The sequence below is a fragment of the Ceratina calcarata genome, unplaced genomic scaffold (genome assembly GCF_001652005.2).
Source record: "Ceratina calcarata isolate Rehan_Ccalc_2016 unplaced genomic scaffold, ASM165200v1 scaffold117.2, whole genome shotgun sequence".
Taxonomy (NCBI): Eukaryota; Metazoa; Arthropoda; class Insecta; order Hymenoptera; family Apidae; genus Ceratina; species Ceratina calcarata.
Genome location: NW_017132657.1, coordinates 567,234 through 583,980, shown reverse-complemented (window position 1 = coordinate 583,980; position 16,747 = coordinate 567,234). Strand labels below are relative to the sequence as shown.

Genomic DNA, 16,747 nt, shown 5'->3' with positions numbered 1-16,747 from the left:
GAAGTATTCACTGAAGAATGTTCAAGATGAACAATGAATATCATTGAAAATTTTCATTCCAGATCGACGTGATGGGATCTTGCCCGACGGAGTTCAACTTCCGCAAGGAAGGTGAATCTGTGATCGTAAACAAGAACAGGAATCTGGAGCAGTGCGCGTTCCGCGAGAACGTGAACCAGGGTCTGATCTCCGGTAACATGGACACGGTAGCTGGGCTCAAGTCTTCACCGCTTCTCGCTTCCCACCAGGAAATCGAGCAACGATTCAAAAACGGTGTCCTGAACAAGGCTGTCACCAAGGAAACATACAAACTGAGACCGTTCAGCAACGGTAACGCCGGTGCCAAGACCACCGTCGAGACCACTCTGACCCTGAAGGACGAGAAAGACGACAGCCCGCCAGGGGCCGTGTCCGTTCCGAAATCTTTGATCTTCGAAGCTCCGCACCCGGTGATGAAATCGTCTGCCAAAGCCCTGAGTAATGCGTTGAACGCCGCCAAGGACGAAGTAGCCAATGGCGTGAAGCCGGACGCGGCCGCCAAAGTCGCGGATTTGGTGAAAGTAATACGATTGAGCAACAAGAACGACATAATGTCTGTTTACCAAAAAGCTAAGGGCACGGATAAGAAACTACTGTTGGACGCCCTGTTCCGCGCAGGAACCGGCGAGGCAACGGAAGTCGGAGTGGAGTTAATCAAGAAGAAGGAACTCACCGGTGTCTCGGCTCTGATGTTCTACGCGAGCTTGCCGTTGGTGCGTCACGTGCATTTGCCCTCGGTGTCGGCCGTTACGTCGTTGCTGGACCAGCCCGACCTGCCTCGACTCGGTTACCTCGGAGTCGGCCAGGTGATCGGCAAATACTGTCAACAACATCCTTGCGAGAACGTGCCGGAAGTAAAGCAGGCGGTGCACAAGATCCGCGAGAAGGTCGGCAACGGCAAGGCCAAGACCAGGGAACAGGAGAACCTAATCATTTCCGCGTTGAAGGCTCTGGGCAACTCCCAGTTCCTCGACGACGCGACGCTGCAGAAACTCGCGAACATCGCAGCGGACAAGAACGTGAGGAACCGCGTACGAGTAGCCGCCACCGAAGCTCTGCCGAACAGGTGCTCGATGAAATGGAAGAACATCTTGTTCAAAATCTTGGGCGATCGAGAGGAAGACAGCGAAGTCAGGATTAAGAGTTACCTCGCACTGGTCGCGTGCCCGTGCCCGCACATTGCTAATCACTTGAAAGAGATTCTGGACAAGGAGACCGTCAATCAGGTCGGATCTTTCATCCAGAGCCACCTTAGGAATCTGAGAGCGTCGACGGACCCCGAAAAATTGGAAGCCAAGAATCAGCTTGGACTTCTCAAACCGCGAACCAAATTCCCCGAGGATTTCCGAAAATTCTCCTTCAACAACGAATTGTCGTATAAAATAGACGCGTTCGGTGTCGGTTCCACCCTTGAAAGCAACGTGATCTACAGTCAGGACAGCTTTGTGCCGCGTTCTACGAACCTTAACATGACCGTCGAGCTGTTCGGGCGCAACTTCAACCTCATGGAATTGAACACTCGCGTGGAGAATTTAGACAAGGTGATCGAGCACTACTTCGGACCTAAAGGGAAGGTTTGGGAGAAGGATTATAAGGATTTGAAAGAGAGCAACACGGGTAAAAAGATCAGCAAGTACATCAAGGAAAAATACGATAAAACTGTGCGAAGTAAACGAGAAGTGAAACAGGCGGACTTGGACAATTTCGCGAAGAACGTGCATCTGAGGAGTAACGAAGTCGACGATGATCTAGACGTTGACCTCTCGGTGAAGATGTTCGGCGTTGAACTCGCTTACCTGAGCTACCAAGGTGACATCAGTAAAGTGGACCCGGAAGTGATCATCGAGGAGCTGTTCGAGAAACTCGACAAAGGATTCGATATAGCCAAGAACTTGAACTACGAGTTCGAGAACTATCTTCAGTTCCTCGACGCCGAGTTGGTGTATCCGACTGGTCTGGGAAGCGCTTTGAACCTCGGAATCATTGGGACGAGCGCGCTTCGCCTGAAAACCGATGGCTCAGTCGACATATCGACTATGTTGGACGACCCAGAAAATGCCAAGTTCCGAATCGCGATGGAACCAAGCGTGTCCATCCAGATAGCTGGAAACATGGTGGTGCAAGCGCCTGGAGTTGAATCCGGTATGAAAATCGTCGGCACTCTTCACACAGCCACGAGCACGGACTTGTCTGTGTCAATTTTGAACGGCAAGGGTATCGACGTCAACCTGGGAATTCCCAAAAAGAAGCAAGAACTCATCAGCATCAGCAGCGAAGTTTTACTCACTACTGGTTCTGGGGATAAATACGTGGCTCCTAAATTCGGCAAAGGAAAGGATCATTCCGACTGCTTCGACCAATTATCCACCGTCCTCGGTCTGACCGTTTGCGGAGAGATCATGTTGCCCTACGACGATTTATACAACGTGCAACAGAAACCGTTGTTCCCGTTGAGCGGACCAGCCAAATTCGCTGTCAACCTGCAGAGCAACGACGTCACTAAGTATCACTTCAAAATCTTGCTCGATACTGAAAGTCACAATAAACGTTCCTTCGAGATTCTATTGGAAACGATAAGCAGAAAGTCCAATAAGCAGATATCGTTCCTTTTGGAGACTGGCCTCGAGCCCGACATATACGCCAAAATGATCCTGGACTCGCCCATCAAAAAATTATCCGCAATGGCTGTACTTAAAAATACTGTGCCAGAACGTACTCTGACGTTGACCGTCTCCCACGATCAAATGGAATATTACGGTCGTATCGGAGTGCTGGCGAATGGAAACAAATACAAGCCAGTACTGGAGTACAAATTACCGGAACATATCGCGAATTTGGCTAGCGCAAAGACTGGAATGAAACCGGGACAACAGTACAACGTGCAAGGTACCATAGACGTGAGCGATGGTGGTCACAAATACGTGATGGACAAGGTAGCTCTGACCGCTAATGGACAAGAACTTGTCATCATCGACGGTTCTGTTATATGGAGTCCCAGTTCCTTGAAAGTAGACACGAAGCTAGGCTACGGCGATAAGAACCTGGCTCTGAAAGTTGACGGAAAGAAGGTAGTCGCTGATCATTACAAGTTGTCCGTCTCCTGCGTGCCATCCGCCGATCCTAACATCGCGTTCAATTTGCAATGGGAATACAAGAAGGGACCGCAGGATCTGGATCACAAACTGATCTTCGTCCACGGGCCCGATCAGAAATCCGAAACCAACCGTTTATCGTTAATACAGAAAGCTGCGTATAAAATGAACAACCCGAAGGATCTTCAATTGTCCACGAGCAACGAATTAACTTACAAAGCGTTGAACTTGAAATTGAAACTCGACGGAGAGCTTACTCGCAAGTCGATCAGCACCGATATCGAGGCGAAGTACCTGGACTTCAATTTTGGAACTGAGCTCTCCGCCAAAATAGACACGAAGAAACCCGGTGACTACGATGTAGAATTGGAGGTCGAGGTGATGGACAAGGGTTTCGAACTGAAATCGAAACGTTCTATCGTAGAGCCGCAGAAATGCAAATTCTCGAATTCGTTGAAATTAAAATCGGGCGAGAAATACGAGGCCGATGCGATAGTAGTTTACGATGTTAGCAAGACTAATTTAAATGTCCAGCTAGACGGAGACGCTAATCTGAACGGATGTAAAGTAAAACTCGAAACCGTCCTCGAAGCTAATTCGCAGCTCGTCAACTCCCGAGCACTTCTTAAAGTAGACGGCACTAAGTACATAGACTTCCTGTTGAACGTCAAACCAACAGATAATCCAACTGGCAGCTTGTCGTTGAACTTGAAGAGTTTGATAACGGTCAACGGTCAGTTCTCCTATCAGAAGGGCAAGGGTGACGCGGCCCTGAACATCGACATTCCCAAGATCAACCGAAAGATCAAAGCCACTGGTACTTTGGCGGTTTCCGGCACCGAGCACGTAGGCAACGTGGAACTATTCTACGACGCCGAAAAGGATCCGAGCAAACGCATCAAACTGTCCACCATCTCTGACATCAAGAAGAACTCTATTGACAGCAAGAACACTCTAGAGTGTCTGAATTACAAGTTGGAATTGAACGGCAAAGGTAAACTGGAGGGAACCTTGACCAACGGTCAATTAGATTTAGACATCGATCTTACTTTGCCTAACAAACGGTACCTGGTGTACAAGCTGAAACGCAATTCCGTGAACAAGGATAGTAAATACGACATACAGGTGGCCAGCCAGTTGATCGACCACGAAAAGAAGGGTGGACCATCGAGGAAACTAGCCTACACGCTCGATGTTAAGGATCTTGATCCTCAGTTGTACACCTTCCAAGGAAAGGCCGAAGTGAAGTTGGTTAAGACCGATGGAAAGGACTTGACGCTGTCGTGGAGTGGCAAGAACCAGCCGAAGGGTAACAAGAAAATCAAGAATCTGAACATCGCGCTTGAAGGATCATGCATACCGAAGAAGTTCCAGCTTAAATTTGGCTTGACCCATGACGACAAAGACGGACAGTACACAGTCTCCTCATCCTTGGGCGATGATCTCTCATTAATGGTAAGAAATAAAAATATCTGATTTTTGAAAGATTTTTATGTTAATTGTCTAATATTATTCGTCGTCTTATAGAGCACTGGAGGTCTGGAGATGGGGAACGAAATCGACACACCTAACAAAGGAACCTTAGTCATAGAAGTGAAATTACCAATCGAGAAACTGAAGAACTTGAAACTGGAGGCTTCCACAAGTTATTTGGACTCAAGAGAGAAACCTGTGGTAGAAGACACTGAAACCTTGAAATTGACGTATAACACCGATAAAACGATCGAATTGGAGACATACCTGAAACTGTTATCACCCACCAAGACCGAGGTGCCCAACGAAGGCACTGGAAAGCTCAGTCTGAAGATTTTGGATCTTGCTCCTCTGAAACTTAGCGGCAATTACAAATGCGATTCTAGTCCTGAAAAGGCGACTCATCAGCTAAATCTGAACGGTAATTACGGAGAGAAAAAGATCAAGGTGGAGGCTAACTGCGAGGACCTTCCCAAAGTGATCACTGTCAACGTTAAAGCTAATGGCAACTACGACTCCAGACTGCCTGACGCCGATCTCAATCTCGTTTACAAGGTATTTTGTAACAAATATCTAAATAAAGTTTCTAACATTTATTTATTCGACAAAAGAAGCATTAGAAAAATATTTTGGCTGATTAGGTTTCGATGAAGTTAATAAAATTTATCAACGATCAAAGTTTAAAAAAATCGGTATTTTCCTTAATAATCATTATTTCTTGTTTAATTTCCAATTTTCTTTTACTTATGCAGAGATTCAAGGATGAGAATAAAATGACACTTAACTGCGAATCCAATGTCGAAGCTCAAAAGTTCACTTTGAACGGTGAGATCCAGCACCAGGATACCAACAACTTGTTCCACGTGACATACACTTGTCCAATGGGAAAGATCGAAATTCTCTCCAAGATACAAAAACTCGGTGACAAGGAATTCAAAGGTAAATTAATCAACAATATATAAAATTGATATGAACAATTTTCTTACACTCTTATTATCATTCTAATTATTATTATTATTATGTTAAATTATAGGCGAATGGAAAGTGGACACTCCCAAAGGTTTCGCGGTAGCCGATGCGCATGTAGACATTGAAAGCATCGACAATTTCATAATTAATGTCAACTTCGATAGCGATAAGATACAACATCGTAAGATCCACGCCGAGATCGCGAATAAACCCACAGCAAAAGCCGGAAAGAGAGTCCTAGTCACTGTCACTAGTGATGGTCAAAACATTGTAACCGGAAGGTATTACTATTTAATTAATTATAAGTTAACTGAGTTGCGTTTTTTAGAAAGGAACCAGTCCACAAAAGTTTGAAATTTAGAATATGTCCATCAACAGATGCATACTCATTATTTATAAAAATAATGTGATTATTCTACCTCCTTCTATGTCACATATAAAATTGGCGTAACGATCTAAATATTGAGAGACTAGCGAAAAATGCAGTTCGGACCGTAATTGTAGGGCAGACAATTAGTAGACAGAAGTACAATTCAGAGCAATTAAACTTGAGTATCCTTTTTCTTAGTTTCGCGACTAAGTGGACTGGTTCCATCTTCAAGAAGTCGGTTCAATCGTCGGCTAGGTAAACTGCAATTAAAAACAAAAGCAACCTCGATTATTTCTGTAATGCTCTGATCGTTTCGAGATTAATATTGCACTGTGTATGCAGTACGAGCTACAAAAAACATGACGAGGACGGAAAGATCGTGGTCGAGGGTAACGGAAACTTGAAGATCGGCGACAACAGCAGGAGCTCCTCCTTCAAATACACTCGCCAACAATTGACGCAGGAGAAGGATGGCGAAATCGGTGTCGCGATGGTGTTGAATGCGAACTTCGGACCGTCGGCTATCGTAGGCGAACTGAAGCTCACTAATAAGGAAGTGCACGTGTTCAACAGCTACTGCGAGCATATTCTAATTATTATTATTATTATTATTATGTTAAATTATAGGCGAATGGAAAGTGGACACTCCCAAAGGTTTCGCGGTAGCCGATGCGCATGTAGACATTGAAAGCATCGACAATTTCATAATTAATGTCAACTTCGATAGCGATAAGATACAACATCGTAAGATCCACGCCGAGATCGCGAATAAACCCACAGCAAAAGCCGGAAAGAGAGTCCTAGTCACTGTCACTAGTGATGGTCAAAACATTGTAACCGGAAGGTATTACTATTTAATTAATTATAAGTTAACTGAGTTGCGTTTTTTAGAAAGGAACCAGTCCACAAAAGTTTGAAATTTAGAATATGTCCATCAACAGATGCATACTCATTATTTATAAAAATAATGTGATTATTCTACCTCCTTCTATGTCACATATAAAATTGGCGTAACGATCTAAATATTGAGAGACTAGCGAAAAATGCAGTTCGGACCGTAATTGTAGGGCAGACAATTAGTAGACAGAAGTACAATTCAGAGCAATTAAACTTGAGTATCCTTTTTCTTAGTTTCGCGACTAAGTGGACTGGTTCCATCTTCAAGAAGTCGGTTCAATCGTCGGCTAGGTAAACTGCAATTAAAAACAAAAGCAACCTCGATTATTTCTGTAATGCTCTGATCGTTTCGAGATTAATATTGCACTGTGTATGCAGTACGAGCTACAAAAAACATGACGAGGACGGAAAGATCGTGGTCGAGGGTAACGGAAACTTGAAGATCGGCGACAACAGCAGGAGCTCCTCCTTCAAATACACTCGCCAACAATTGACGCAGGAGAAGGATGGCGAAATCGGTGTCGCGATGGTGTTGAATGCGAACTTCGGACCGTCGGCTATCGTAGGCGAACTGAAGCTCACTAATAAGGAAGTGCACGTGTTCAACAGCTACTGCGAGCAAAGCAAAGACTGCGCTCAGTTCAAACTTCAATCAATCTTCAACGCTCAACGTAAGTATTAATCCATACATTCTACTAGAATTGATGTTAGTACACTTTCAGATTGAATAATGCGAGAACTTTTAGTAATCGTTCTATGCGTTTATTTGCAGCTACGCTGAGGCACCAAATAACGGTGGAAGTCGACCTGAAGAAGTTCAACGTGCCCGCCGAATTCGGGTTGAAGACCAACACCGAGCTGAAAAACCCGATATTCGATCATACCACGAATCTCTATCTTCACTCGTCGAAAGACAAATCTGAGTACACTTACCACGCATATATTAATCCTAAAGAATCAGGTAAATAACTTAAAAGAAAAAATCGAAACAATTTCCGTGTTTGTCTGGAATTAACATATTAAAATTGTTTTCTCATCAGCTTCAATCTTGACTTTGCCTTCTCGTGAAATTGCCGTCATCCTGACGTACGATCTGCCTAAGAGTAAACAAACCGCATCGTACAAACTGGATTTGTCCCTGTATTTAGACAGGAAGAATAAGCCATCCGACAAGACCAGTCTATCTGCCAACGGAGACATTAACATCGACAAGAGCTTCTCTCTTAGCGGTGAAACGAAATTCACGTACCCAACCCAGCCCAAGGTAAATCAATGCCGATAACTGCGCAATCCCTGCGTATCTGCTTTTTCACAAAAGTCAAACGAAGATGCGACAAACGATGATTTTCCTTTCCAGGATATGATAGTGAAAGGAAATATTCACAGCAGTAGCGAGCATCCATTGCATCTCAACTTGGACATCGACGTATTCGCGAAGAAATCACAGAGAATTTCTATCGCAGCGCTTATTGAACGAGAACGGCTTCAAAAGGGCATTAACATAACTGGATCGATCGAAGTGAACAGCCGTGGTCAACAATTGAAGCTAGATTTGAAATCGCACTTGGCGATATTCTTGAATCAGTTAGAATTCGGCAATTCCATCACGTACAACGATGTTAATCAGAAACCGAAAACCATGGGCATTTACTATTCCGCCGATATAAAACAAGTATCCGCTTTGATCACCCTGCCTGACAAAGAAGTATTCAGAGATGAGTGGAAGATGGATATGTCAAAGAATGCTCTGAACTTAAACAGGGAATTGTCCCTGCTAGGCGAGACGCCGCGAGTAATGACGTTCGAGATTAGTTGGAACTCAGTCAAATTCGAAGCTTATAGAAAAGGTGAGCTTAATTAAAGGATAGACCATCTCCGTACGGTTTAACATTTTATAATTCCTTTTTTTATATTTTTCCAATTTGTCCCATTAATTTTAGACAAGCCTAACAGCAAATTGAGCATCAACGGACAAGTGGTTCTTGATGAAAAGGCAGAAATTCACGCGGACACCTATAAGGAAGGCGCGAAAAGCAACCTGTTCCACATTTTGATCCACCTTGACGAAAAGCAATTCCTCAAACCGGAATTCGGTTACAGCAAAGAAAATATTGCTAAATTAGTGGTAATTATCGCCTGACGTGTGAAATGAAATGAATTACACTATAAAAATCGTAATCTCATTATAAACTGATTTCAATTCTTTCAGGAGTTCCTAAAGAACGACAACAAAGATTTGATTCAAAAGCAAAGAGATCTACAAAATTATATAGTGGAAGAAGTAAAGACGGAAGGTAAAGATTTCATAGATCACCTGAAGAAGGCATCACCAAATATGAAGCCGCTTCTTGATTATTATCAAGGAGAATTGAACAAAATGAAGGACGAGATCAACGCCGACGAGAACGTAAAGCAGGTCCAAGCTGCTTTGTAAGTATTTTTAAAAGATATTATAATAATATTAAAACCATGTAGCACCAATATAAAAAATAATATCGTACGCTGAGCGTGTTGTAAAAAACAATTATTCGTATTGTAGTAACAAGTATTTCGGAGCGATAGTCACAGCCGTAGCGGAAACTATGAAACAAGTCACTAAAGACTTGGAAAAGCTGCATCAGGCCTTACAAGAAATAATAAACAACGTGAAAAAATCCATGAACTCCGTCTATCCGTCGCTGAAGGAATCGGTCGACAAGATAATCGGCCAAGCAGTGGAAATCACCGACGCAGCGATGAAAGTCGCTAGCGCTTATCTCACGGCGATCTTGGATATTATCAAGCAACATGAGAAAGAAATACAGGACGCGGTAAGCGTGATTTCAGAAGTGGCTCACTCAATCTGCAAGTTCGCCAAGAAGGGATTGGAACCGATCATGCAAGTGGTAGAAGCATTGACCGCTAAAGGGACTCCAGAGGATTTCGAGGTATTCAAAGAAAAGCTGGAACAGCTGAAGGACTTCCAAGTACCGGAAGCCATTCTGGGCCCGATCGAAGAACTGTGCAAGGCCTTCAAGGGTCTTTTGCCCACGGAAGAGCTTAAGGATTTCCTCGATGCCATCTGTCAATACGTCGTGAAGCACGGCAGACGCGAGAAGGTATGATTTTTCATATTTAAACGTTTGATCAACGTTGCCGTGGAAAATCAATCGCAAGGGATTTCTCCTCTTCTACCATCGTTACTTCGTTCCATCGCTATTATTCTTTTATTTTGCCTTGCTCTCGCTCATGCTCTCTCATGCCCTACAAATGACAACTCGCCACTACTCTCCTAAAAATCGCACAAATCCTTCGACATGACAACGCTGCGCTGAATCAGAATTTGAATTNTATTAAAACCATGTAGCACCAATATAAAAAATAATATCGTACGCTGAGCGTGTTGTAAAAAACAATTATTCGTATTGTAGTAACAAGTATTTCGGAGCGATAGTCACAGCCGTAGCGGAAACTATGAAACAAGTCACTAAAGACTTGGAAAAGCTGCATCAGGCCTTACAAGAAATAATAAACAACGTGAAAAAATCCATGAACTCCGTCTATCCGTCGCTGAAGGAATCGGTCGACAAGATAATCGGCCAAGCAGTGGAAATCACCGACGCAGCGATGAAAGTCGCTAGCGCTTATCTCACGGCGATCTTGGATATTATCAAGCAACATGAGAAAGAAATACAGGACGCGGTAAGCGTGATTTCAGAAGTGGCTCACTCAATCTGCAAGTTCGCCAAGAAGGGATTGGAACCGATCATGCAAGTGGTAGAAGCATTGACCGCTAAAGGGACTCCAGAGGATTTCGAGGTATTCAAAGAAAAGCTGGAACAGCTGAAGGACTTCCAAGTACCGGAAGCCATTCTGGGCCCGATCGAAGAACTGTGCAAGGCCTTCAAGGGTCTTTTGCCCACGGAAGAGCTTAAGGATTTCCTCGATGCCATCTGTCAATACGTCGTGAAGCACGGCAGACGCGAGAAGGTATGATTTTTCATATTTAAACGTTTGATCAACGTTGCCGTGGAAAATCAATCGCAAGGGATTTCTCCTCTTCTACCATCGTTACTTCGTTCCATCGCTATTATTCTTTTATTTTGCCTTGCTCTCGCTCATGCTCTCTCATGCCCTACAAATGACAACTCGCCACTACTCTCCTAAAAATCGCACAAATCCTTCGACATGACAACGCTGCGCTGAATCAGAATTTGAATTATATTTCAAGTATATTACAAGAAAGAAAATAGTATAAAAAGTTTGTCTATTTTATCTAATTAAAAAATTCTCTAATCGAATCGATCTAAATTAATTTGCTCAAATGATCATAGGTTGACGAGATGAGCGAGCTCAAGAATATCTACGCCCGTTTAGCGGGTGCCATTCACTCAATCCTGCCGTTGTTGGAGAAGCAAGTAACACTGGACAATCTGTTGGAAGCCGTCCAGATCCCAGAGCTCGATTTCAGTCTTTTGTCCAAACTCCCGGGCGTCTCCACCCTAAAAATCTCTATCTTGAACCTCTTGCGCAACGGCGAGCTACCGACTCCTTTGGATCTGTATTACACGTACAGGTAAGTAATTTCGATAAATAAACTCTCGTTAACCATACGCAACAAGCTCTCCTTTGTTTCTCGCCCGGCTTACGACGAAACGAGACCCTCTCGAATATCTGCTCGCCAGTATTAATTATTATAACACCACAAAGCCGGTTCAATTAAAACGACAAATGCAAATTACGTTGGATACTCTGATATAATTTCCGTCAGCCTTCTTCCGTTCTATTACCATACGAAGGACGCGCTATGACGATTGCGCCGCAGAAATTTAACTTCCCTTTTGTTTATAAAACATTATTTTTAACAACACTCAATCTGTCCAATTGTATCTTTTAATTAGAAATTTAAAATACTTCTAAAAGAACAAAATCATATTAAAAATTCTATATGTTCAGACCGACTCTTGACCCGAAAGACATCATACCACCGTTCTCCAAATCGGGAATCGTCGCCGACGGCGGACACTTCTTCACGTTCGATGGACGCCATTTGAACATGCCTGGAACTTGCACCTACGTGTTGGCACAAGATATGCAAGATGGAAATTTCTCCGTTATAGGAAACTTCAACAATGGAGTTCTAATTAGTGTGACAGTAACCGAACCGAAGGAAAGCATGACGATCAAGAACAATGGAAACGTGAGTGGGAAGATCCGATACGATACCCTACAACCAATGATATTCGTATATAAAAGAGAGAGATCCGTAATTCGTCAAGAACAAATTGCTAATCTGTGATCTGAACGAAAGAACTTGCAGAATTACATGACTTAATAAAAGACAGCAATTGTTATAATTGATAAGACAGGCATTAAACGAACGAGTTCTCGCGTGATGATCCTCTAGTTAACGTTACTTAATTCTTTCGTAAGACTCTTCACTACATGACAGACGAGTAATCTATCCAACTATTAAACTGCACTTAGCTGCGTCCTAGACAATTGAGTTAGCAACCGAATAATGAACGCAATCTCCGTTGCAGATTCTGGTGAACAACAAACCGAGCGATTATCCAGCGAACACGAAGAACCTGCACGCGTACCTGCTGCAGCCTTTCGCCACGATCAAATCTGATTACGGTGTCCGCGTTACGTGCCCGAACAAGTCACCTATGATTTGCGCTGTCCACGTTTCCGGGTTCTACCACGGCAAGCTCCGCGGCCTCCTCGGCGACGGCAACAACGAGCCGTACGACGACTATACTTTGCCCTCCGGAAAGGTATGCGTCTTGTGTCACGATAGTGAACCTAAAAGCCGTTCCCACTCACGGAAGCCGTTCGCGGAAATCGCGCGACCCGAAATATCATTCCTCCAATCTTTAAAGGGAAACGTTCAACTGTTCGCGTTAGGGTTGGATTTCATGAATATTTCCCTTTGTCAAAAGGAAATATTATTTTCGTAGAAAGAGAAAACGCGTTGTCAAATTTTATGATGAATGAATAAATTATAATACGAGTCATTTCAGAATTATGGATCATCCGCATTATTCTTCTTTTTGTTGTTAGATCACCGAAAGCGGTAGCGATTTCGGAAACGCATATAAACTGAAATCAGATTGTCCAGCTGCTTCTGCCGTAGAACCAAAGGGACGTGATCCAACTTGTACGAAGTACTTCACTAGTGATAATTCACCCCTAAGGTAACTAATCAGTATCCTTGTTACTTTTAATTAAATATCCATTAGGCTCCTATTCTAATTTTTACGAATCTACTATTTCATTATATAAATATATAATTTTCGTTCTTTCTAAAATTTATATTAATTGTAATTAATTATTATATCGTTATGTATAATTATAATCCAGTTATCCATTTTTTGACAAAGCAACTTTATAAACAGAGTACATAATCTTCCATCTTTCACTTCTTATATCAAGAAAATATCATTTGTGGCATTTACTCAGAATTTACGAAAGCTATACATATTTACAGTTCTTGCTTCAACTATGTTAATCCGGCTCAATATCGCGACGCCTGCACAGCGGAAAATTCTTGCTTGATGACCTTAGCATATCACATGGCTTGCTACGCGAAGGGAATCATGAGTACCAATCTTCCACCCACTTGTGGTGAGTGTCCTTTATCCTAACTCTGATCCCGTGTCGAACACGAGCATGAGACTAATACTCTCGCGTTTCTTTTCAGGGAATTGCAAAGTGGGAGCAAATAAAGTCGAGATCGGCGACACGTTCAGCGTGAAGATCCCGAAGCAAGAGGCTGACATAATTTTCGTCGTGGAACAACAGACTCCGAATGACAAAGTATTCAAGGAAATGATCACCCCGTTGATGTCCGAGCTCAAAGAAGAATTGAAACAACAAGGAATTTCGTGAGTATCTTTTGACGAAATGAAAATTGTCTACATTAAGTCGAAACAACATTTCGTTTTAGCCCGACGCAGTGAATGATATGTAAAAATCCATGTAATTTACAGAGACGTGCATATTGGATTGATCGGGTTCAGCGAAAAGACGAAGTGGCCGCAGCATTACACGTTGAACGGAGACACTAACATCGACGGCGAGGTGAAGAGCATGAAATTCTACGAGCCGGAACCGATCATTACTTACCAGGTACAATTCTACTTTCACTAAAGTATCGCGTCTAGAAAATTACGACCTCCCGCGGCTAAGTAGTAAAAGTAGAAACGGAGTAAGAGAATTGATTTTACTCAAATGCGAGGGTGGATGAAATACGTGCAACGGATCATTTTGAAAAAACAGAGATATAAATTATACATATATATATATATATAAGAGAAGGTATCAAAATTCTAGTTAGGGAGAACTTGTTCGTTGAATTAATTACCTGTATCATCAGAGATTAAGTGGAATTAAACGAGCGCCAGGTAAATGCAAGTTGACGTAACGGAAAAACTGCTAAGATCAATCGGGAGTTCAGTTACACTCGTAATCGCTTGGTTGACGCGACGGCGAACGTTTTTGCGCATCGCCGTTCACCAACATCATTAACATTTCCGTTTACGTATTTGATGCGTACTACATGTTCGACGACCACGTGGCCGGCGTACAACGTGTTTACTCCCTTCTAAACAACGAGAAGTTGAATCACCGTCTGTTACAATTTTTTCCTCGCCATGACTCAAAGTCGATTCATCAAGCGCGACAACACTTCTCAGCTGCGTAAAAAGTTTCCATTACTCATTACAAGAAAATTGTTTGCGTTCGTTAATAGAATCCAGATTGTTGCTCTATGAATATTCAACTTAATTCATATTTAATGTCGATCACGATTATATCTTTTCCGCGTATCAGAGGAAACCTTTTTTCCTCATTTCTTTCTCTCATTACGTCTAGTTAATCGTTAGCATAGTTTATAAGCTCCGCTACTTTTTATCGGGCGTTGCTTGCGTGCGTCAAACAAGAAAATAATGATTTCCAGGAAGCGAAGAATGGCAGCATAGAGGAAAAGCTCCAGTATTTACAACAGAAATTGAGCGTCGAACTGGGCACGTTCCGATTGACCGATGCTTACGAGGCGGCGATTCACTATCCCTTCAGACCAGGAGCGGCCAAGGCCGTAATTGGCGTGATCGCTAACCCCTGTGAAAAGAGCCCACTTCCTATCTCGGTAAGCACGACCTTTGCCACGATAGTTCAAATATACTGACAATAGGATGTGACATTTGAAACGGAGTCGATCCTTTTATAAGCAACGTTAGAAATTATATGTAATATTCCGATATTCCTTGTTGAATGAAATAATCAAGCAGTAGACATTAGATAAAAAATTCGCTACTGCTTTAAAATAATTAGAACACAGAGATTAGCGTTCTTGCTCTTCGCATCCTTGTTGATCTAGGGGTTTCGAAGGAGCGGATTAGAAGGAAGCCGTAATTGCGCTAACAATAGCAATTTAGGGTTCACGCCGTGAGTCAAGAGCTATTGGCTGCAATTTAGTAATTAACAGTCGTTAGCGAGTAATCAGAGCTCACTAGAATCGACAGACCTCTATCGTACAAATCAAATCATTAAAGCTATTAATCCTCTTACTATTATACAATATATGACAAAATATATTAAATTTGAAAATAAAATATTGTTAACGTGTACTCGACTCCATGAACGTATAATTTTTAAATATTAATTAACCTATTTTGTTAGTAATCGGACAATTCTAAACGACCGTCTCTTTTACAGTTGCAACAATTGAGGATTCTACTGGGCCACAAGATCTATCGCGACTTGGGACTTACCTATTATCACATATCGTTCCCCAAGGAGCTAACCGTCTCAGGAAAAGCGCAACAAAATATCGTCGGATATGACCAGGACACCGTGTACACGTTCGCTGACAGCAAGAAGAAACCTCTCGTCGGTAACAGCGACATGAAGAGCAATCTCTCCCCAGCGGTCAAAGACGTCTGCGCTGACTTCGCGATTCTGGTAAGTGTTCAACAAGTGACCCTCGTCTATTCTTACGAACCCTAGCCCTAGCGAGAGAACGGAAACACGCGGCGCGGATGAATGGTGGCCGCCGCGTCGTTGAAATCGGGGAGAATCGAGGGGTAGAGAGAAAGAGAGAGAGAGAGAGAGAGTTTATCTGAAATAATTGTGTTACAGTCTGGCGGCGCGACGTTCAGCTCCGACAACTTCTTGGATGCGAAACCGAACCAGAAGAAGCAGTTCGTCGCAGTGACCGCAAAGAAGGTCGCCGAAGACCTCGCTAATTTAGAACTCGAGAAAGATTGCGCGTGCAACTACCAGTATGGTCTCACCGGAAGTGCCGAGTGTAAAATCGTTGGCCGTAAGGAAACACCGGTAAGTAGACTGATTCCCAAAACCGTTCCTACAATATTTTACATCCTCTCGTTATCACTCTTTATAGGAATCTTTACTTTCGCTTGTTTCAGGGTTGTATTAAAAAATAAATCTAATGAAAATACGAATGTTCACGTAGATTGAAATCATTCTTAAGGATGTATTGGCTATATAGTCAATACCAAAAGTTCATGTACCTTAGAAAAACACATTTGCTATAATTAAAAATAGTTCATTCTTCTTCCAATTTCGATATTTAACGAGTTAAGTATGATTAATTGGCATTTTATTGATGTTGACAAAATCTGACCATCCCAGCGACGAAACGGCGAACTTTTGGAAAAAAATTTCGTTTTTCCTCAATAACTCCTAAACCCTTGGAGATACGGGAAAATTGCATAGGACCTTTCTTGTAGAGGACGACGAGATCTATAATTTCTGTATAAAAGTTTCTTACTAGTGTCAGTAGTTAACGAGTAATTTGCAAAAAACTGTTTTTTCATTTTTCGTCAATAACTCGTCAACTGTTAATGCTAGCGAAATAATTTTATATGGAAATTGTAGATCTCGTCGTCCTCTACAAGAA

At 42.6% G+C, this 16,747-nt stretch overlaps 1 protein-coding gene across 1 annotated transcript in view; it reads left to right on the top strand.

The window, feature by feature from the left end:
* The window catches only part of apolpp (retinoid- and fatty-acid binding glycoprotein apolipophorin), a 31,517-nt gene that overhangs the window by 13,748 nt on the left and 1,022 nt on the right, over positions 1 to 16,747 (top strand). Inside the window, exons 5-25 of the mRNA XM_018024003.2 lie at positions 63 to 4,586; positions 4,659 to 5,159; positions 5,357 to 5,543; positions 5,638 to 5,854; positions 7,219 to 7,511; positions 7,613 to 7,801; positions 7,881 to 8,104; positions 8,198 to 8,687; positions 8,781 to 8,965; positions 9,050 to 9,270; positions 9,380 to 9,938; positions 11,154 to 11,395; positions 11,776 to 12,019; positions 12,363 to 12,599; positions 12,886 to 13,019; positions 13,313 to 13,449; positions 13,526 to 13,709; positions 13,815 to 13,953; positions 14,783 to 14,971; positions 15,541 to 15,786; positions 15,964 to 16,161. Of these exons, the coding sequence (XP_017879492.1) occupies positions 63 to 4,586; positions 4,659 to 5,159; positions 5,357 to 5,543; positions 5,638 to 5,854; positions 7,219 to 7,511; positions 7,613 to 7,801; positions 7,881 to 8,104; positions 8,198 to 8,687; positions 8,781 to 8,965; positions 9,050 to 9,270; positions 9,380 to 9,938; positions 11,154 to 11,395; positions 11,776 to 12,019; positions 12,363 to 12,599; positions 12,886 to 13,019; positions 13,313 to 13,449; positions 13,526 to 13,709; positions 13,815 to 13,953; positions 14,783 to 14,971; positions 15,541 to 15,786; positions 15,964 to 16,161 (9,540 nt within the window). The remainder of the gene's footprint in view (positions 1 to 62; positions 4,587 to 4,658; positions 5,160 to 5,356; positions 5,544 to 5,637; positions 5,855 to 7,218; positions 7,512 to 7,612; positions 7,802 to 7,880; positions 8,105 to 8,197; positions 8,688 to 8,780; positions 8,966 to 9,049; positions 9,271 to 9,379; positions 9,939 to 11,153; positions 11,396 to 11,775; positions 12,020 to 12,362; positions 12,600 to 12,885; positions 13,020 to 13,312; positions 13,450 to 13,525; positions 13,710 to 13,814; positions 13,954 to 14,782; positions 14,972 to 15,540; positions 15,787 to 15,963; positions 16,162 to 16,747) is intronic.